We start from the raw sequence: 22,169 nt of genomic DNA, 5'->3' as shown, positions 1-22,169 counted from the left end.
CAGCTTACCAAATCCCACAATACGTACGTGGTGATAAACATGTGTATATAATATAACAATATCTATGTATACAAAGTGATTGCCAACTCAGCCATATATTTATTTTGAAGATATAGACAGAGTCAATACAATTAATTAATGAGGCAGGGTTTTTCATATATATATATATATATATATATATATATTTTTTTTTTTGAGTTTAATAATGATGATGAGCCAAAGAATGCAATCAACCTAGGGCATGCAGATAAAAACCCCCCATTGTTCTTGCTTTTTAGGTGGATTCCTTTGGGTCTCTGGAGACTGGGACCAACTTTCCTTTGTTACTTGGATAGGAATAATTCAACTAGTATTCTGGGAGCCCCATAGTCACCCCACTTTTGCTTTAGACCACAACGTGAAAAAGAAAAAGCAATTAGATTGGTTTTAGAGATGTTGGGATTCATCACTTTAATCTATCTATCCTCTCTCTCTCTCTCTCTCTCTCTCTCTCTCTCTCTTGAGTGGACCTATATTTGAATCTTTTTTTGCTTTTTCTTTTTGTGATTTTAATTGGGTCAATGAGTTTAGAACAGCGTAGAAGCAAAATTATTAATCCAATTAAGATAATTAGCTTTGTGTTTGAATATGATTATTCCAAGTCTCATAATTGATTTAAGCATTTTGACCCCATCCTTTTGGGAGTCTCCTATTACTTTCCAATTTTCAGCTGAAAACAAGGACTTTGGGAGCTGATATTTCACATACAAAGGTTGATGGCGGGTACCATATGGAAGCTAGTGAGCCCCTCCATTATATGAATTTTTCTCAAGAGAGTACTTTTCTTTTGAAGAGAATAATAATGAATAAAGTTTCCCATAGGCCCTTAAATTTGAAGCATGTATAAAGGGGCTAGAAATGATAAGAAAAATGGTAGCATGAGTACTAGTTTTTCAAATATAGAAAGATAAAACTTATTCTATCTTGCTTTAATGGTGACACTTCTGAACCCATGTAGGGAAAATTGTTTCCATGCCTCTCAACATTTTGATGATGCTGGTTTTGTACTGAAAGTATACATCATGGTCATCATTTACCATCATCATCATCATCATCATCATCCATTGAATCTTCCTTTGCTGGTTATAATTTGGATCATCTCTTGAATAATGGCCTCTCTTATGCTCCCTTAAAAGTCGCAAACAATATATTTAATGGAAATTAAGATCGATCACTAAGTCTATAATACATTTGTGAACAGTGCAATTAAATTGGAGTTTGTAATTTACAATGGAAAGCATTTAATAATAATACAGTACTAGAAATAAGATAAAAATGTGCATATTAAAATTAATTTTGAAAGAAAACAAATGGAGGAATAACTTTCCTTCTTTTTTTTTTTTCTTTTTCTTAATGGATTCTAAACTTCCAATGTAATAAAGTTAAATCAAATCAACCGAGCCACCAATTTGAATGTTAAAGTAGTGAACATAAACTTAAGGGTCAAAAAAAAAAAAAAAAAATTGAGATGGAACTCAAAAAAAAAAAAAAAAAAAAGACAAATTGAGATGGAACTCAAAGTAAAGTAGAATGCAATGAGCAAGAAAGCAAATAGTGATTGCTGTCTACATCTTGGAAAGCACTAATAATCTAATCCCAACACGGGTACAACATAGAAATCAAATATCTAACATTACAAATTTCAGATTTAGAGAAGACTCTTTCATCTAAAGTCCGCCTGCTTGTCTGGAATTTTTCAAGAGCATACATATACAATAAAACCTCTTTATAATAATATTTTATTTAAATAATTTTTATTTAATTATAACAAATTTTGATCCCAATTTAGACTAATTATAAATAAGAATAAGCTACATATTGTAATAAGTTATTATTTTTTTAAATCTTGTGTTTAGGAACCTTACCTTTACATAATAATAAGTATCTATATATTGCAAATTTTTATGGTATCTTACACTTATGATCATGACATTAAATATTTATATAAAGCTATTAGGATAATAGTTTATTCTTTAAAGTTATTACAACATATATAAAGTTATTCTTTAAATTTCAGAATCCATGTTAAACAAAGTTTGTTTGCAGGAAAAAAGATTGAAATTCTCAATTCAATCAATATAACGAATACTTTGTAGTTAAAAGAGCTAACCTATGTCCTGGTACGAATTATAAGGAAGGAAATATACAGAATGTTCGGTTGCAAACACAAATAAAAACAAGTGTTTGATGCTCAACAAGTGTTTTGATGCTAACGTATACTTCTTTCTCTGCGTATATTTCGTGACCAAGAGAGAATTGTTACTTAAATTAAATTGCAACAAATTTTTATTTTTGTTACGACAAAAACACAATAAGGTATGAAATAATATTATTCTCCTCGAGGTTGCCTGGAGAAACAGCCCAAGATATGAAATATGAAATTTGAAGTATGGCATGATTTGGCTGCAATGACAATGATGTTTTCTCATACATGTGTAAAGAGTTCTAATGCTAATGATCAATTGTCATGACTTTTTAGTTGCTAAAAAATTTGAACTTTGTTTTAGTGTTGCTTCCTAAACTATTGAGGTTGTTGCAGCTTTACCTTTTAAATTGGTATTAAGACCTTCATACTATTGAAAAAAAAAAAAAAAAGCATGCAATAGTGGTCTTTGAACTTCAATAAGATCTAATTTTAGGTTTCAAATGGCACAAGTTTGGTAATGATATTATTTGATCCTAGATTCTAGAATCCTTTAATGGACAACAATTTTGTTCACAAAAATCTAATTAGCCATACTAGATTTTTTTTCGCCATGCTTGTAATTGGTCTTTTAATAATCAATTGCAAAGAATTTTGAAAATTATTATTTAGTCCTTGATATTTTAAATTTGTTACAATTTAACCTGATCTTTTTGTCAAACGATTAATCAACTAATAATATATTGACACATTTATGAACGAAACAGTTCCAATACATAACTTTATCAAAATTGTAATTATTAGATGGTAGTAATTGTTTATTAAATTTTTTAAATTTATCTTGGTTTAAAATGGTAAATTAAATATAGATAATTTTTGTCAAATCTTTTACACTTTTTTTTTTTTTTTGGTTAATATATTTTGTACTGTTTTTACGGCATTGGGATTAATTACACAAATCAAATGACTATGGAGGGTATTTTTACAATTATTCTAAATTCGGATGCTACAAGGAAAAATATATACCAGGGAGTTTTTTGCAATTAAGCATAAAATAAATAATGGCCAATTGAAATACGATTTTTTAAATTGTGACCAAATTTATGATCATCTAAATAGACTCTGAGGGACACAGATAGTGCGCCTTTTTTTTTTTGGTGGTTATTTGCTTGGTTTTTTGTTTTATTGTAATTGGGTCGGTGAATGTCAAATCCCTTCCTTCTCCGTTGGTGAGGACGCGTTGGACAAAGTAGTTCCTCTGTTTCTATTTGTCTGGCTTCCTTGTGGGTCTTTATCTTTATTGTGGATAACTTGTTTGACAAAATGCTTGAAAGAGTTGGGTTTTTATTTATCATTATTATTTGCCAATGAATGGCTTTGAGTCGACACTAATCACTGGTAATTTATGTGGGTTTTTCTCGAAATTTGATAATTTATATCGATGAAAATTTTTAGTTTTGTAGAAAGCAGAGAAAAGCCGTAATGAAGCAGCAATCCAAGGACCCCTTTGAAGCGGCGTTTGAGGAGCAAGAGGACTCTCCTCCTGAGTCCCCAGCGGCTGCTGGCGTTGCTGAGGACATTCAAACTCTTCAGCATCCTGCTGTTTCAAACACCGTGGTGGATGCCCAAGAAGATGATGACCCTCTTCCTCTTTCCAGAGACCACCCTTCATCCTCAATGGCAACAACGTCCGCAGCTCCTATGCCGGTCTCCTCTCGAACCCATGCACCCTCCTCGGTTCCTGCTCCCAAGAACAAAGAAGATGATGATGAGGAGGAGGAGGAGAACATGGAAGTTGAGCTTAGCAAATTCCCTTCCAGTGGCGATCCAGATAAAATGGCTAAGATGCAGTGAGTGCTGTTTCTTCATTGTTCTTCCTCCTGTTTCTTATCTAATTATAGTTTTTGTTATTGCCTTTATTTTATTTTATTTATTTTTGATAAATTTTTGCTATTGCCTTTGTTGCTAGTTACACTTCAGAGCTATTTGAAACTAAATTAGTTTTCCTATAATTTGCACTTAGGCGGCAATAACATTGACCAGTTTACGTTTGTAAGCTACCAACCATATTTCTTATTTTGGATTACTTGAAGCATTGAAAATTTATTGTCTATAAGTTTACCTTGGGCTTTAACATGTTGTTGATAACCCCTCCTTTCGCGTTGGGCATCAATTTCATTCATTAATGTTATATTTGAGGAGAGATCATAGGCACATTTCCGTTCTAAAAGGAAACAAGGGAATTCAAGTTCCTTCATATTTCATATTATCTGCAATTCCCTCTACTACTGTCGTTTAGTAGATAATATGTTCTTATAAGGTCAGTTTTGCTAGGATGGTGGATCAATTATGACTTGTGTAAATTAGTTTGATAGGCTTCTATGGTTTTACATGTTGGATCATCAAGGAGTCAATAAGTTTCCTTCTCATATTACCTCTCCCAATCCATTGTTTCTTTTCTCTTTCCCAGCTAACAACTGTTCTTCTACTTTACTTGGACGTTTCCGTCCATGCATACTGTCTTCACTAGTATGGGTTCGGTGTGTTTGGAACTGTTCTTGCAGTCTAGATTTTAGTTGTTTCTCTAATTTACGAGGAGCATCTGGGCCCATTTGTGTAATTACTAAAATGTTATACTTATTTGTTAAGTATGTGGACTCTCCTCTCCCCCACCCCCCCGCCCCTTCTCTTTTCTGGACCTTTGTTTTTTGTCTTGCTTTGACTTGATTTATATAGTTGGCTCCACGTTGTAATTGTTTAAATTGAAATTGATGGTAACTTAACATAGAATCAGAGTTCAGGTTTTGTTTTTGGTCTTGTGTTTGAATTACATTGAGTCTCTTATTACGTGTAAGGCTTGAATGAGTTTCAACTTAGTGTACACCCTTATACATGAGGGGACCATGTGTAATTTGGAAACTCATTTCCAGCATGGAGGGGCCATCCACAATGCTCAAACTCATATCCAGTTATTTGCACACCTGCATGTGTGGGAGTGTGGCTTCATATACATAGTTCAATCCACTTTCTCATAATTTAAAATTTTTCTTCTGATGGTAGCTTCACATTATTTTCCCCTTGTGTTAATTTGGGTTCTTCTTTCTTAGTTTGCTTTATGATAAAATAGAGTTTCCATATTGTTAACTTTGGATCTTCCTCATTATATAGGGGTTTTTCTGATTATGGGGTTTCCTTATTTATTTTTTATACCTTGTATAAAAATAGATTTTCTTGTAATTGTTTTTCAATTTTATTATCATTTACATTGTAGATAAAAATCAATTTTCCTCCACTGATTTTATTCTCTCCTCTTCCCCCCTTGTTTCCTCTCTCTATCTCTCACTCTCTAGCTGGTATTGCGTCACTAATATTTTCACTGGGTAAAGAATGATATCTGGAAACAAGTGGTGTCTTTTCAACTCGCTTAATCTGTTAGTGATGCTTGTTCTAATGTATATTGGCTCTCTCTCTCTCTATCTAGTTATCCTTCTCTCCTATCTGTTGACCATTGGCTACTCCTTGGCATATGATTTGTTTATATGTGAAATAAGCATAACATGTATAAAGGCCAAAAGGTGGTAGATATTTTCAATTTTCAACAAGGTGGGCATGGATAAAAAGCAAAATGGTCATCCTTATAAAGAGAAAGTAACATTGCCAAAAATGCTTTAATTGAATACCTTCTGATTTCTCTTATTGATATCTGAAATTTCCTTAACTTCTGATATTATTCTTCCTTTCAGATAGTAGAAGGTCCACATTAGTATTGCTTGTATTTATATTTTGCTTTTCAAGAATGTCTACTTGTATGCATAAACAGATCTCTAGATTTTTTTTCATTGCAAGGCATAATTCATCAAACCGCAATGCTTTCACAACGAAGTGGTATAGTTCCATTTTGAGCATGAAACTACTTAAAAACCTCTTTTGCCATTATGATAATGATGAATATGGGCAACAATATTTGAAAATGCAATTTTGACTTTTTACCTTGACAATATAAGAGAGAATGATCAAACAAATAAAAAGAAATAGATAGAGATAACAATTGTACCACACTGAAAATATTCATATTAGAACATGTATGTGGCGCTCGAACTCCCACAAGAGAAAAATTGAATGGTACCTAGACTAGATGGAAGGTCTCAAGTAGGTTTCATGTGACTAGAATTTAATGCCCAATAAGTATCTTTTCAAGCCAGTTTAACCTTGTTTTTGGTGTTCTGTTTGTTTTACTTAAGCCTCTTGTAATCTGGATTAGTGTCTTTTGTGATTAAATACGACTAATGATTATGACTTGTTCAGGGCTATTTTATCCCAATTCACAGAGGAACAGATGAGTAGATATGAGTCATTTCGGAGAGCTGGGTTTCAGAAATCTAACATGAAAAGGGTATTTTTTTTTTTATTTTTATTTTTTTTTGTTATGATTATTGTTCTTCAACTACTAAAAATTTCTCTTCACAACTTATTGGCTGTCCAACTCTTGTCAACTGTTGGCATCAGCAACATAATTCGCCATAAATCTTCTCATACTGACAAACTCTCAGAATGGATGTTATACACTCTTGCATGAAAATAATAATCATCTGCTGTCTCTTTTGCTATAGATTGCATTTGTTGAGCATCTATAGTATTTTCACAAGTTGATTTGACAGAAGTTATCTTCAGTGGTTACTAGTTAATAGACTTCCCTGCGGTGTTGATTAGAACTTCTTTTTCGGCTGGATGGATTGATTCTACCTTCTTTATATGCTTGTTTTTGGCATCAAAACCTTTTTAGATAATTTACATTTTCTTATGTATTATTTGCATGCAGCTGTTAGCTAGCATCAGTGGAACTCAGAAAATATCTGTGCCAATGACAATTGTAGTATCAGGCATAGCAAAAATGTTCGTTGGTGAACTTGTTGAAACAGGTAACTGTCAATTTAAAATTTATGTTGCTTCATCTCCAGAATATCCATTTCTTCTTTTCCTGGTAAATAGGAAGGAAATATAAGCAAATTGTTACTTTATTGCTGGCATAGATGTCATCACTGTAGTGTGATGCAATCTTAACTGCATCCTCAAAAATTTCTAACAGTAAATTTGCTTATTTTATCATTTTTTGGCAGCTAGAATGGTCATGGCAGAGAGGAAAGAATCTGGGCCAATTAGGCCTTGCCACATTAGAGAAGCATATAGAAGGTTAAAGCTTGAAGGGAAAGTACCAAAGAGATCTGTACCAAGGCTCTTCAGATAAATGGACCAGAGACAAATTTTGGGACTGATTAATCCAGGTAATCAACGTTAACCTTGTTCCATGCATGATATATATGGTGCTTTGGGTTCTCATACTGCTGTTTTCTACCTTTAAGCATTTGAATTGATAACACTAAATCCATAAAGTTAATGAATTAATGCCAGTAAAATCTTGATATTTTCGTTCAGAAAGGAATATGAGTAATGCTATGCCACAAGACCTGCTATACTCAAACATATATATCCAAACTGTGACAGAAAATCATGTCCTGACATCTTGTATGCATTAATATATATATTATATAAAGGTTTTTTTTTTTTTTTTTTTTTTTTTTTTTTTTTTTTGTTCCAAGGTCAGGTAGACTGTCTGTTGGGGTTATGAGATGCAATCCTTCATGCGCACTCTAGAGGTGCTCCAACAAGTTTTTTCTTTTCCCAACTGCATGTAGAACTTAAAATCACTGTACATACTCCATGCTCCCTGTTTCACTTTTTCTGTATGACCAAGGTTAGATCAAAATGGGAATCAACAATGCAATGCCTTTTTAGATGGTCTATGGTCTCTAGCTGAAACTAAGTTCACTATAATACCATTTGTTCCCTAAGCTATGATGGTGATTGTGTGGATTGAATTCTGGTTGCTGGGCTACCAATTACGCTTCGTCTGTAGCGAACAACTTGAGCCTTTATTGGTAATTTTATTACATCCAATGTTTTTCCATTGCATGGGAAACTTAAAATCACAGCACATAGTCATGCCGATTTCATTAGCTTAAATAATGTTGTCAAAACTGTTTTGGTGGCCAATAAATCCCAGATATTGGAATGCAAATGTCATTCATGAGGGTGAATCTGCAACCTGTTTTTTCACTTTTATTAAATACATGGTGTGATTATGATTTGCCATTCAAATACACAATTAATGGAATGGTTTAATTTTGATTGACTATTCCTATCTATACACACGGTGCCGGCAATAAACCATGTTTCAAGACAATTTAAGTTTGCCTTTAAAACAATTTTTTGTCAAAACCAGTACTAAATTTTTATGTTCTGTTCAAAACTCAAATCCAGCATATCGCGGAAATCTACTAATTGAAAATTTGGAAATGCAATTAATTTTGAAATACCATCTTTAAGACACATTATCCACTCTATTAATGCCTTTCTTTTTCGACGTCTTACAAGGTCAAAAGGTTAAAAAGCTTTTTCGAACTTCAAAATTCTTTAAATTTATTTCCATATTTTCAAAAATTGTTCTTAAAATTCTGTGTGGATGGTGAAATTTCCAAAATAATCAATGGTGTTGGCTTCATCTACACGACGGTCCTTCAAAACGGCATCTGTTTGGTGGAGGCCATTACGTTGAGAAAGTAGTGGAGGCAACAGAACGGTTGAGGAAGGCAACTAGTGATTTGATATTGATTTTGTTAGTCCACCAAAACACGTCAAGCCTCTCCGTACACAGTGTTGTCTTTCAAGAATTTTGGAAACAAAGCAAAACAAATTTTATAAAAATCTAACCGTAAATATTGGGCAATTTGGTGGCGCATCATATATCTTTTTTAGCATTTTCCAGGTCAAAAACATATTTTGGAACAATCCAATTAAATTTATTACTTTTCAAATAAAAAATCAAAATTCAAATGAAAAAAAAACCAAATTATTGTTTAAAATAATATTAAGATAATAAATATCATTATTTGATTGATTTATATTTATTTATATTTAAATTATATTAATATGTTAACAAATCAAATAATAATATATGTAAATTTGGCAGATAGTTTGATAGAATAGATAATGTTTATAGTATTAGTATATAATATAATATAACAATATAATGGTTTAGTACAAGTCAAAGTTGTTCATTTTCTTAGTTAAAAATGACAAGTTATTATAATTTGGAAAAGAAGATTTTAACCAAATCAAAGTTTGGTGCCAGAAAATATATATTAAGTGATTTTTGGAATGACCTAAGCATACCAATATAGTAAATGTTAAAGTTCGATGGTTTTCCATTAGAGAACGCAAATTAGTGGACACATTTTATTGGCATTAAAGATTATTGTTGGGGTAGGGAAGCGTTGAATACTTACTTCTGTGTAGTTCTTATAGTCTCAATTACTAAATAATTTTTTTTTTTTTTTTTTTTTTTTGCTTTCCTTTTGCCTCTATGATAAAGTAATTATGCTAGTATGATGTTGGAAAAAGAAAAAAAGAAAAGAAAAAAAAGGTAGTATTAAACATAACACCAAGATAGACTTTTGAATCAATTTAAGTGCATCCCCCACCATATGAAACTTGAAGGATTTTTAGTGTGGTAGAAGACTTTTGTTTATTTTATTATCTTATAGCATTTATGCTTGGAGAGTATTAAGGAACTTTGACAAAATTACCTTCGAAAGCCAAGTGTTATTGACATCTAGTCCTTCATGAAAACTTACCTACACCTCAACACCAATATTGATGATTGGTGAAAGAAAGTAGGTGAATTCGATTTCATTAGTGGTGTATTTACAATAACCTGATAAAATGAGTCCAAACTCTATTGGATTGGGCCAGAGAAAAATTACAACCGGTGAAAGAAGGTCTTTTAACGCCCAAATCCAAAGCAACAGAAACCCAGTTGAGATAGTTGCATACAAACTGGCCTACCCTAAGTGACTCATCAAACAAGAGGCAGAGCCACTGTGTGTGGTCCGGTTGGACTGGACTATATTAAACTTTACCTCGTCGTCTAACTAAGCAAACACTATCAACAAATTTTGACATATTTAGATAAATTAAATATTATTTTTAATATAAATATAATTCGTTGCCCACTTCTTCCTTGTAGGCTTGCAGCGTTTTCATTGCTTTGTTTTTGGTCTCCTTCTTCTCAGACTCTCAGCCTCTGTGTATTGCTTTGGCTTTTGTTTTCCTTTTTTTTTTTCCTCTCTTTCAACGGCAAATCCTGGGATAAAAAATAAGAAAAATAGAGATCTTTGGTTCTGGGTTTTGTGTTTTGCTTTAAGATATGATATGGGAAAGAGAGCATATGTTAATGGAGGAATGAGGTTTGAGAAGAATGAGTGACTGAGAGACTGAGGGGAGGATCGAATTTCTGAACCAGTGGGAGTGAACCTAACAACACCAAAATATATAAAAAGCCTAAAATGATGAGGTCCGACTCTGTTCGATGACTGTCTCTCTTACCCTTCTCCAAATTTCTCTCTTTTTGGCTTTTTTATGGCTTTTGCTTTTGAGTCGTTCATGTGTTGAGTTTCTGACACCGTCTTTGCCTCTTTTTGTTTCCATGACTTGGGGATCTTCTTCTTGTTTGTTGTTGTTGCGGCTGGGACGATTGCATTTAGACGGCTCTGCATCTTTGTATCTCTCTAATGGATTTTTGATTCTTCGTTGTTTTTACGTCTTTTTCTTAATGTTGTTTTCAAATCTGAAAATCGGGTTTCGTTTGCAATGGATTTTTGGTTGATGAACTACCACTGTCTGAATTCCCAAAGAAACATAGTTTCAACAGATTAGCTTTTGATTCTCTCTCTATTTCTCTCTTTTTGATTTTTGATTTTTTTTTTTTTTTTTTTTGGCTTCGTTTCTCTCAAAACGATTGGGTCCAGAAAAGCCCATCAGATTCAGCAGCAATTCCAGTGATTTTCAATTTGTGTTTTCCTTTTGAGAAAATTCTGATGTTCCAAACATTCATTCAGTCAGCTAGCTGAGAAAGACAGAGTGTGTTTCTGTGTTTCCTCAATACCAAATTCCTGATTCTGTTTTTTGGAATTTCAGATTGCATAAACCTTTTCAGGGGATCCAAATCTGCTACAATCTCAAAGATCGATAGGTTAAAGATACCCATCTACTTGTTTTTCTTCTATCAAAGCCGCTGCTATAGTTGGCTACTTCTGAGAATGAAAGGAAGGCATTTTTTTCAGTTTTCCACCCCCGTGTACTTTGAACCTTTTGGGATCTTATATTATCTTCTTCTTCTTTTATTCAAAGTACTCATCTCTTCTTTCTACTTATACCCAGGCGTGGAATGCTAAATGCTTTGATTTCCTTTCCACCTTCTCATGGAGTTGATCTTTCTTCCTCTGCTTTGTTACAGTCGTTTTGAGATAGATAGATCTTAGTTTCTGGTCCTTGTTTATTGTTATTTTGTATGAATTGGTTGACTGCCATCTATATGTTTGTTGTTCTTCCCAAGTTTGAATCTTTCTTAATGCAATTGTATGGTTGATTTCTCTTATTTCATTCGTCATTTGCTTGCCAGTCCCTCTATGAATGTTTGATTTGAGGTCTCTGGTTGTCCAAAGAATGACCAATTGATGTAACCCAAAACAATAAAAAAACTAATATTTTCTCCATATAACCAACAAATTTGCTCCAATCCTAGTTTTTGTTGAAAGATCCTGTTTTTGTGACTTCAGCATTTTTTGTGTATTAGATTTCCTAATCAGTTTGTGAATGGATTTTGTTTTTACAGATATCAGAGAGTAAGCCCAGATTGTCTTCCCCTAAGCAATGGGAAAAAACCAAGCATGAGAACACTATGCAAAGAAGATGGAGCCACAGAGAATAATGGGAAAATGATCCAAACAAACGGGAATAACACATCTTCTTCTTCTTCTCTGGAAGCCAAAGCATTCAGATTCAGATCCCCAGCTAGAAATCAAGACCACCACCACAGCCTAAACCAGTTTGGAGGTGGTGTATCTGATATCAATAATCATCTCCACCACTCACACCACGAAAATAACTCGAACACCCACCAAAGCCAGAGGCAAGAGAGCAGTCCCAGTCCCACACCAAGCCCAAGCCATGGCAGTGGAGATGTGCTTTTGCAGTGGGGACACAAAAAGAGGTCCAGGGTCTCAAGGACCGAGATCCGAGCACTGACCGATGAGTCTTCATCATCGGCTCAAGCAAGGCAAGGCGTTAAGCTGCAGAGGAGAGTGGTCCATTCATCTTCTTCATCAGAGAAGTTGTCTGCCAACTCTACCATGCCACCACCGCCGCCGCCGCCACCGGTTCCTTCGATATCGTCGTCATCTAACGGCAGAGCCAGAAAGGAAACCTCTGGGTTGCTTCCTAGCAGGTACCCACGTAACCCACAATAGAATCTCTCCCTTTTTTTTTTTTAATTTATTTCTTTCCTTATTTGTTTTCTTTTTCCCATTGGAATATTGATCATCATTAATGCCTTCCTTTTACTGTTTGAGATTATGAGTGGATCCTGTTTTTTTAATTTTCTAATTCGTCAGAATTTAAAGTAAAGTCCTCGCTCTCTCTAATTATTATTATTATTATTATTATTTTCCATTCGAGTCCAACTCCTCGTCTTTGTACGATATGATTTTCACTTGTCAGTAGCGTATCTTTCTCCGTAGTGTAAAATATTTATTATGTGGTGAATTTTGTCAAGGTGTTTTCTTTGGATTTTTAGTTGGGATTTTTCACTTTTCTCACTGTTTAAGATTGAACCTTTTTTTTTTTTTTTTTTTTTTGGTTTTTTGGGGGGGGGCAAAACTTTTGTTTAAGATTGAACTTGGGTCTTTTAGTCCTCATGGACTTGTGTATGTAAACACAACGAGTTGTTCAAAGTGTTTGTTTTTCAGCTGCTTCTATTCGTCCTAAGTTGCCAGACTACCTTTTCTTTTTCATTTTTCATTTTTTTTTTAATTTTTGAATTTCAGATTACCTTTATACCCTCCAAAAGATGTAATAATTCCCGTTTTTGATCCTCCCTTCAGCCTTGGGTTTCTTCCCAACACTCCTAGTGGGTATCTAAATTTTTTTTTTTTTTTTGGTAGGTTATTCTTTTTCTTTTCCATCTCTCATCGGCTTTGGTCATTTTTTGACTGCGTTTGGGAGGGTATTTTTACTAAAAACCATACCTATTTATTCTTCAAAATAAGTATTTTTTCCACAGATCGTGTTTTTTTCTTTTCTTTAAACACCTCATGATTCTGTATCCCGATCTGATCCCTTTGGAAAATCCTTGAAAACCCATATGCTTTTTTCGTATTGCAAATTTTTTGTAGCAGTAGTAGTTTTTAATACGACTTCTTTTTCATCTTTTTGTTTTGCCATTTTTGGGCACAGTAGAAATTGCCAATACAAGATTATAGATTACTAAGATTTATTGTTGTGCTTTTATTTTATTTATTTTATTTTTTTGGGAAGAGGTTGAGAAGAGTCTTTAGATTCCTTTTGATTTTTCATTATGTGGTCTTGTTTAGTGTTGAAAGACTACATCTACTCTTAATATTATTATCCCCCGACACACCCACTTTTTGTTGCAACCAATACACGAAAGAAAAAAAAAAGGAAGCACTTTCATCATCTGTGTCTGCTTAGTAGTGCTAAGCCATCTGTGACACCATGACCAGGAACTTGGAAGATCGAGGCGGTGCCGGAAACGGGTCGCCTTTGAGAAACAACGGAGGCGGTAGCAGTAGCCGGATTGTGTCTAGATCTGCATCAGCAGCAGCAGCAGCAGCAGGGAAACGATCTCCACCAAGTCCACCTGATAATAAAAATGAGAAAAAGGTATTGGGTTGTTCAGGAAAATCTGGAAAAGAAGACAAGGCAAATGGATCATCAGTGCAAGGTGGTGATAGAGTGAATCATGTTGACTCTTCATCATTGCAATCAGAACAAGAAGCAGCAGCTGCAGCTAATACCACTACTCCTACTAATATTGCTCCTTCAGCTGCCGCTGTAGGGGGAGATAAAGTTAACAGCTTTGAAGTGATTGAGTGGCCAAGAATTTTTGTTTCCCTTTCAAGGAAAGAGAAAGAAGATGATTTCCTTGCAATGAAAGGCACAAAGCTTCCTCAGAGACCCAAGAAAAGAGCCAAGAATATTGATAGAACTCTTCAGGTATACCACCAAAGCCAAGAAAAGAAAATAAAAATTACAAAAAAAATTTAAAGAAAAAAAGAAACTATTTTTGATGTCTTTATCATTCTATTTCTTTAATGCGCATTTAAATTTTACTTTTTTTTTTTTTTGGGTTTATGTGGAAAATTAAAAAATATTTTGTTGGTTGGTTTGTGGGTTTTTGGCAGTATTGTTTTCCAGGGATGTGGCTATCTGACTTGACAAGGAATCGCTATGAGGTTAGGGAGAAGAAATGTGTGAAGAAGGTAAAATTGCTTTTGCTCCTCTCATTATTTTATTTTATGGTGCTAAATGCAATTGAGAAGAAATATAATTTATATATATATATATATATAAATTATATATATATATATATATATATAAGACGACCACTTGAAAGTCCAAAAGGGAATGGGAATTTTGTCATCTTCCTAATCCTACCCCTCAACAAAGTTCTATTATTTACCTCTGAGCCCTTTGGAATTTACTGCATAGAAGGACCTTCCTTTAAGCTGGATTCTTGTCATTGAAGGAGGCACATGATTCCCTTCTGCGGAGGAACTAGATACCACTTCAAAACGTTTTTTAAAAACAGAAGGAAATAAATGACATACGTTTTACCTTCTTTTTTTTTTTTTTTTTTTTTCTCCCCCTATTTCCAGTGGGGCTGGTTTGTCGTACCACCAAAATGGGAAATGGATAGTGTGCCCAACCCCACAATGACTGGGTCCGAACTCCCAACACTTTTCTCCCGCCATGGCTGTTTGTGTGTGTGTGTGCGCTTTGCTTCTTTGCTTCTTTAAAGAATAGAATAATAAGCAAAAGAAGTGACGCAAACAAGGGGGTGATATGGTGGAGAGGAATCAACCAAAGTTGGTTGAAAATGAGCCAATAAATTATTATTATTATTATTATTATTAGAATAGTGATGGGTTGGAAAAACCCAGCAAATAAGACCAAAATCTTTCTTGGCACCTATATTGTTAAACATAATTTACAAAAGGTAAAATTTTGTGTGTTTTTGATTTGTTGGTTTTTTCTTTTTTTTGTTGGCAGCAAAAGAGAAGGGGATTGAAGGGAATGGAAAGCATAGAGAGTGATTCTGAATAGTGTATAATTAATTACTCGTTATATTTTTGTAAATCCAGGAGAGGCAAGGCAAAAGAAAAAATAATTTAAAAAAAAAAGTGAGAGGAAGAAGAAGAGGGTGTAAAGGGTAGTAGTGGGTGGGAGTGGGATCCACCACACCAAAGACATTTTGAATACCCACACCATACCACTCTCTCTTTTCTTCGCCTAAAAAAGTTTTTATCATTTTGATTTTTGAGGACACAGACTAAGACTGAGAGAGAGAGAGAGAGAGAGAGAGAGAGAGAGGCTTATAATGATGGGAAGAGGCCAGCGTGTTGGTGTATTTGTGTGTTTGAATCTGAGAAAGAAGGAGATTGGAGGATGTGGTTCCCACTTCATGTTTTGACACGTGCGCAAGCGCTTGGCAGCATGACTCATGTGCGGCCCAACCAGAAGAACCAGACTTGATACAGCCCACCTTTATGTTCGTGGCTTCGCTCAATTTAGGGGGCATTGTTGCAATTTTACTTTTTTTCTTCTTTTTCTTTTTTTTTTAATTTATTTATCGTCGTTTTAATTTTTTATTTTTACTTTTATCTCTCTTTAAATTTGAAATTTGGGTTTTTTTTTTTTTCTTATTTCTTTTTTTTTTTTTTTGGTTCCCGTGATTTACGTTGGCGCTTTAAATTCTTTCAAAAAGTGTTCACGCTCATCTCGTGCTCAAAGGCCACTAAGCTCTGCTCCTCATCAATGACAAAAGCTGTTTCACTTTTCACAATTTTCTTCTTACTATTTTATAATTTGTTTATTTATTTTTTTTCATTTATATCTTCTTATTTAATATTTTTATTTCTTCACATTCCTCCAATCAGAAGTTAATGACTAACCTAATCGAATAGCTAACTTAATTTACAATCATTGCAACATTAGATAATTTAATCATTACGTAAATCTTTTATTTTTTATTTTTGTTTATATAAAATCTTGAAATGTGAAAGGTAAAGTAAAAGTAAAACAGGGCGGGCCATATTGTAAACAATCCCTAAAAACATTAGAAATCATCATCAATTATCTCAGTGGCAGCAGTTTCACTTAAACATCGAAGCTTGTCAATTTCACATTTGGTCCCATATAATTCAATACCCATCGTTATAATTTCATCATTTGAAATAAATATTTCATACGACATTTAAATAATTCGAACTCCAAAATTTGATATACAAAAACAACAATTTTTTTTTTTTTTTGTTTTTCTGGTTCACATGGAACCAAAACTATAAAAGAATCGTACATATGTTAGAAAAAGATAATAAAAGACGTTCTCTGAATTTTCCTTTTCTTCAACTAAATAAATAATAAATACATGCATCTTCAGGGAACCTATCCCACACACGCAAGAAACTCTGGCCAGCGGCCTTCTTAAAAACAGGACATACCGTGCAAATCCTCCTCAACACATCCTAAAATGTTAGTTTGAATTAGTACGTCCATCCTTCAGACTCTGTGATCCAAGAGAAAATAAAAAACACAAACAAAAAATAAGTATAACTAAGCATAAAAAACATCTCTGATGTTGTAAGCGTTATTATTTGAGGATTCATGACACACCAGTCGTTTGAAGGATCTATTGTGCCCTCCTTTTTTGCGATTTTCGGTGTCTGTATCTGGCTTTGCACGACCAAGAGCCTATACAAAATTAACAATTCCATAAAAGTTCGACGGTAGACTTGACAGTGGAGCAAAACTTGTTTAAAAAAAGTAATGAATCCAGAGCTTTTTTCAAGCCTGGTTTTTGTCATCATGCAGGATGAACAACCGTGTCAAATAAATCCCCACCATCTAGAAAAATGTGCAGTCTAAATAGTCCAATTGTTGAACAAACACTCCGACACATAAGAAATTTCACAAGTTAAATAACTTTATCCATGTTTGCTGACATCAATAAACAGAAGAGCTCAAGAGCATAAGAAAGCTGTAATACAATGAGCAAGAGACCAGCTCAGGTTGCTAATTACAAGATTTAAATTCTTCCCACATTCTTTACAAACACGCCTTAAGTTTTTTGACTGAATAGTGTGTCATCAAACAGCAAAATGAAAAGAGAAAAACAAAAGAACCAATAATAAACTCGATGTTAACAATGGCTTTTCATTAATGAGAGAAATACTCATTTAAGAACTTATATGAATCCTTACTTTAAATTTGACTAACATAGAGGCCCAAGTTATCATGGCTTGTCAAACTAGGGAAATCAATAAATCATGTCAATGTTAAGAAAGCAACAACCTAGGCATGATTACCTAAATGAAGATTTTATGAAGCAACAATCATTAACATCTAGCCTTAGCACACTACGGAAGGATTGAATCAAATGCATAACAAAAGGTGAACGATAATAAAATTGCCAAACAGCTACAGAAAATCAGAATAGCATATGATACCTCAATCAAAGATTCCACACGACGCCTCATCCGTGTATGCATAAATCCCTCAGAACACTGTTATAGAATATGCATGGAAAATTTGAGATAAAGCATATAAAAGGAAGTTAAGGAGCAAAGAAGGTAAGGTAGCATGCCAGAAACTACACTTGAAAGGTCTAAATTGATAAAACCAAAAGATGATTCAGGCCAAAGCCAACAAGAAGGAACATAATAAATGCATCTGGAAAGAAAGAAACTACTTTTACTTTAAACTCTGCTGGTGACAGAAAAGTTTGTTGAAAGAAAATTTCTTGTCTTTTCATTCCTTAGGTTTTTGAGTCCTAGAAAAAACTTGCTTGACAAGACAATACTTTTACTTTAAACTCTGCTGGTGACAGAAAAGTTTGTTGAAAGAAAATTTCTCGTCTTTTCATTCCTTAGGTTTTTGAGTCCTAGAAAAAACTTGCTTGACAAGACAACCACATTCAAAAATGATTTTACAGTCACACATTATGAGATCCATATCAATGATATCACGTGTACTAATAAAAATGCCCTGAAATTCAGAATTCCCAAAAACAAATATCCAAAACCAATTTCATTTTTCAAAAGATGTGCACATGATTTGCGTTGTGTTCATAAATCTCAAATGCAATATTTACGATTAAAATTTCAGGACAAAATCATGCAGGGATTCAAATCAATGAAAGTAGAGAAAACATCATACCTTGACATGATAACTAACATATGCATGAAATGTTGACAAACTCCAAACAGTACGATCCAGTTTTTTGCCTTCTACATGACGGGGGAAAATAACTGCATTGGTTGAATAAATAGATTTGTTTATATTCAGAACAGTACATATTAGGAAATAAATACTATCCATTTTCTGACATACCAAAAGTTACAAATCCAGCATTTGCAGACAGAGCTTCAGTTGCAGCTTCCTTAAGTTCCAAAGGAGGGGTAGAAGACCACGAACAGGAAGGGGCATTGTGAAGTCCAGCTGTACGTCTTGCTTCGACGAATTCCTAAAATATAGCAAAATTTGTAAGTGACATACAATAAGAGAAATCACTGGATTAAGGAAAAATATAGATAGGCAGAGAAATGATAGAGGTATACAATCTAAAAACCCTTTTATTTCATCAAAAAAAGAAAAAATCTAAAAGCTCTTTTCAAAAAGAATCTAAAACCCCATATTTAATATTAAAAATAGATGTGTATTAACAATTTATTCCAATCTATCCCTAATGAAATTAAGGCGTAATAGAAAGTTTGTAAATATAGATTGAATAATTACAGTACCTGCAGGAAGGAAGTTGCAAGGACAATATCTATAGAGTCATTAAATCTCATAGGAAATATCACAGTCACTTTATCCACCTGCAAAAGACGGTGAGACTGGTTACCTCCAAAGTATATAATAGCAGTAATGAAAATAAATTAGATTACACAAAATGATGCATGCTCTACAAAACTTTATTTAAAACAAAATAAATAAAATCATCATCCAGTAAATGAGGAGTAGCCAAAAAAATAAAAAAAGAATAAAAATAAAAACTGTTATTTGTGTGTATGTGTGTGTGTGTGAGTGAGTGAGAGAGAAAGAGAACAGTATGGAATAATATTTAGCAGAGAAAAATCCTTCTGTTATGAACAACATTAATTGCAAATAAACTGCACGCAGTTGATATGAAAATTTTCCAAGTTTTATGATCAAAAATTCAAAATGAAAAAATATATAATATACTGTAATAATTTACCTGAGGAACAAGGAAAAATGACTCCTTTGGCCGATGTACAAGGGCAACAAGCTGATTAATATTAGAGGAAACAGTCCTTGAAGCAAGTTGCTTCAAAATTAGTCTAAGTGGAGCACCAAGTACCACTTCCCTTACAGACGCAATCTTTACCAAAAGAACATGCTTGTACTCTGCATACCATCACAGCAGAAAATATTCACAACTTGGTTATTAAAAAAGAGAGAGAGAGAGCGCAAAAGAGAGCAAAGAATAAAAGTACTGAAGGACGTATCAAACAATACAAATTTGCAATCCACCCACAAAAAGGAAGGAGTTGCACGAGTTTCATGAACAAAGAATGCAAGTAAACGAAACTATATAATGCCATTAAGCTGTTTGAAGATGGAAAAACATTGCACATCTAAATTACAAATATTAAGATTTAAGAAAATAAAAACTTCAATAATACCAATGCCAAGGTTATTGGTATCACATGATACATCCCATCTGACAAAAAAGGATACAGAAATTACACTGTTTTTTCAGATACATGAGATATATTGGCATACATAAGAAAAACAAAAGGAGTCTAGGTTCATTGTACATTTGTGTCACTTCGATTAAAAAAAAAAAAATGGAAAGATGATTAATTGGCATCTGAAGATGATCATGATGATGCCCTTTGAAAATGCAAATATATATGTTACAGACTGGCAAATAAAACAGGTTGTCAAATAAGAAACCCATCTAACAAAACCATTGAAGAAGTGTAAAAGAATTTTCTCAAGTTGAATTTGAAAACTTGAAATAACTAAGATGCATATGTTTAACAACATCCCAAACGTATCAGCATGTCCATGGCAAGCTCATAATGACCTTAGAAAAGGAACTCGTTGAACCTTCATCTGGAGGGAGTTTTGAAAGATTCAGTTTCAGTGTCAGATTAAAGCCATCTCTGGGAGGATCAAGAATCTGTACAACCGCACCATATGCAGACTTGATGGCTTCTATAGCTCCAGATGGAAGCCCACCCATGAAAACAGTGTCTGGAGGTGGGATGGGTAATGATACCGATAGCTTCAGGTGCTGTGGATTCTTCATCGACACCTAAATAATAATAAAAATATATATATATATACACATCTTAGTAAACCGTGCAAATCCCAAAAGCAACAGATATCTGCAAACCGTATAACAAATTGATTTTCCTTCTGTAAAACAATGAATGAAGCCAGAAAATCACCTGAATATGATAGCGAACATCACCAAACTCAACCCAATGGTAGTCCAATTCAACTCCCTTGTCAAAGCTGAAAACAAAAGATCATAATCAGCATGTTGTGTGACATCCACGCAACCTTCCAACTGAGAGTTAGCTTTATTATCTAATATCCAAAGTACACCGCATAAGAATGTTATAACGGTGTGAGCCCATAGTAAATCATATGCTAGGGCCTATAGCAGCACTAACATCATCACTTTTTTCTAAAAGACAATAAGAAAGCTAAACTAGGGGCCAAGTTTTGACAAGGTATTTGAATTTAAAATCAACATTAGGCTCACACATGATGCAAATTTAACAACTGCAAAGAAAACAAAAAAATGGGTTTAGCTTTCAATATTTCCTAATTATATCTGCCTTTGGCTACTAACTGCCATAAAATCTTACATGACGGACCGTTTCCACAAGGGGAAAAAAACAGTTTGTTGGCCTTTATTTTAAAATGATTGAAATTAAAGTATCTTTGAAGGGGTTCAGTAATTTTTACTTCAATTTAATAGTTTCAAGTTTTCTATTAGAACCCTAATTTCCTTCATCACCCATCAACAACCCAAGCAGAAAAAAATAAATAAATATAAAATAGAACCGGATTTACAGTGAAATATGAAAATCGAAATTTCATTTTGAGGGCGCTCAATCAAATTAAAGAATGAAAGAATCCAATACCATAAAACACATGGATACTTTAATAGGTTGGAAAATTTTTAAAAAAAAGGGGGAAAAAAAAAAAAAAAGCAAGCAAGCAAAGAAACCAATTAACCCTAAAATCAACGTTAAAATATAATGATAATTGCAAGAAGACAAAAAAAAAAAAAAGAAAGGGAAATGAAAACGAACTTTTGAACCCGATTAAGCAAGGTCTGAAGGAGAAATTTGGAATGAGACTGCAACAAAATCATCGAATTGGAATTTATGGAATTCGCTCTCTCTCTCTCTCTCTGTTTCGATCTCTATATATTATCTCTGTCTCCCTCGTTGTGCTGGAGACGGAGAGACGAGGAAAAAAACAAAGAACGAAAAAAAATGCTCAAAAATTTTATACAACAAGGTGGTCACCGATCTGCAACAAAAATTCCCCAAGACGCTTTTTCCTTTTTCCTTTTACCTTTTTTTATTTATTTATTTATTTATTTTTCTTTATTTCTGTTTTGTCTGACTTTATTTAATTGAAGTGAAAAACGCAAAAGCTTGGGAATTCAGAGAGTAAATGTCTTATTTACCCTTACATTATTATTTTGCCCTTTTTTTTTTTTTTCTTTTATGACTGGGAACATTATATTATTCTTTTTCTATGAAATATTACACTTTAGACTTGTTCCGTTTCTATTAAATTT

General features: G+C 33.5%; 3 protein-coding genes across 10 annotated transcripts; 2 read left to right on the top strand and 1 right to left on the bottom strand.

The window, feature by feature from the left end:
* Nucleotides 1–3,273: 3,273 nt before the first annotated feature.
* On the top strand, nucleotides 3,274–8,147 carry LOC107405067 (transcription initiation factor TFIID subunit 11). 7 transcript variants are annotated; one of them, XM_016012109.4, is made up of 6 exons: nucleotides 3,274–3,431; nucleotides 3,638–4,032; nucleotides 6,488–6,575; nucleotides 7,002–7,101; nucleotides 7,300–7,464; nucleotides 7,785–8,147. In XM_016012109.4, the coding sequence occupies exons 2-5, from the start codon at nucleotides 3,665–3,667 to the stop codon at nucleotides 7,425–7,427; spliced, it is 684 nt and encodes a 227-aa protein (XP_015867595.2). In that variant the 5' UTR covers nucleotides 3,274–3,431; nucleotides 3,638–3,664; the 3' UTR covers nucleotides 7,428–7,464; nucleotides 7,785–8,147. The 7 variants fall into 7 exon arrangements, with proteins under 7 accessions (XP_015867595.2, XP_015867923.2, XP_015867853.2 ...); XM_016012437.4 differs by having other exon boundaries at nucleotides 3,279–3,411; XM_016012367.4 differs by having other exon boundaries at nucleotides 3,287–3,431; nucleotides 3,646–4,032.
* Nucleotides 8,148–10,243: 2,096 nt separating this feature from the next.
* LOC107407128 (uncharacterized) lies at nucleotides 10,244–15,855 on the top strand. Of its 2 annotated transcripts, none has more exons than XM_016014393.4 (5): nucleotides 10,244–10,592; nucleotides 11,913–12,524; nucleotides 13,819–14,311; nucleotides 14,500–14,577; nucleotides 15,368–15,855. In XM_016014393.4, the coding sequence occupies exons 1-5, from the start codon at nucleotides 10,585–10,587 to the stop codon at nucleotides 15,419–15,421; spliced, it is 1,245 nt and encodes a 414-aa protein (XP_015869879.2). In that variant the 5' UTR covers nucleotides 10,244–10,584; the 3' UTR covers nucleotides 15,422–15,855. The 2 variants fall into 2 exon arrangements, with proteins under 2 accessions (XP_015869879.2, XP_048334632.1); XM_048478675.2 differs by lacking the exon at nucleotides 10,244–10,592 and adding an exon at nucleotides 11,287–11,427.
* A 659-nt stretch (nucleotides 15,856–16,514) lies between these two features.
* LOC107407273 (actin-related protein 2/3 complex subunit 2A) lies at nucleotides 16,515–21,974 on the bottom strand. The gene is made up of 10 exons (XM_016014569.4): nucleotides 21,673–21,974; nucleotides 20,797–20,863; nucleotides 20,453–20,660; nucleotides 19,575–19,744; nucleotides 19,117–19,194; nucleotides 18,707–18,839; nucleotides 18,533–18,624; nucleotides 17,824–17,880; nucleotides 16,991–17,068; nucleotides 16,515–16,883 (listed from the first exon to the last, which is right to left on the bottom strand). The coding sequence occupies exons 1-10, from the start codon at nucleotides 21,732–21,734 to the stop codon at nucleotides 16,851–16,853; spliced, it is 978 nt and encodes a 325-aa protein (XP_015870055.1). The 5' UTR covers nucleotides 21,735–21,974; the 3' UTR covers nucleotides 16,515–16,850.
* Between the last annotated feature and the right edge of the window lie 195 nt (nucleotides 21,975–22,169).

This window comes from Ziziphus jujuba, chromosome 1 (assembly GCF_031755915.1).
Source record: "Ziziphus jujuba cultivar Dongzao chromosome 1, ASM3175591v1".
In the NCBI taxonomy this organism is placed as follows: domain Eukaryota; kingdom Viridiplantae; phylum Streptophyta; class Magnoliopsida; order Rosales; family Rhamnaceae; genus Ziziphus; species Ziziphus jujuba.
The sequence above is the reverse complement of the archived record's forward strand: the minus strand, read 5'-3'. Positions and strand labels throughout refer to the sequence as shown.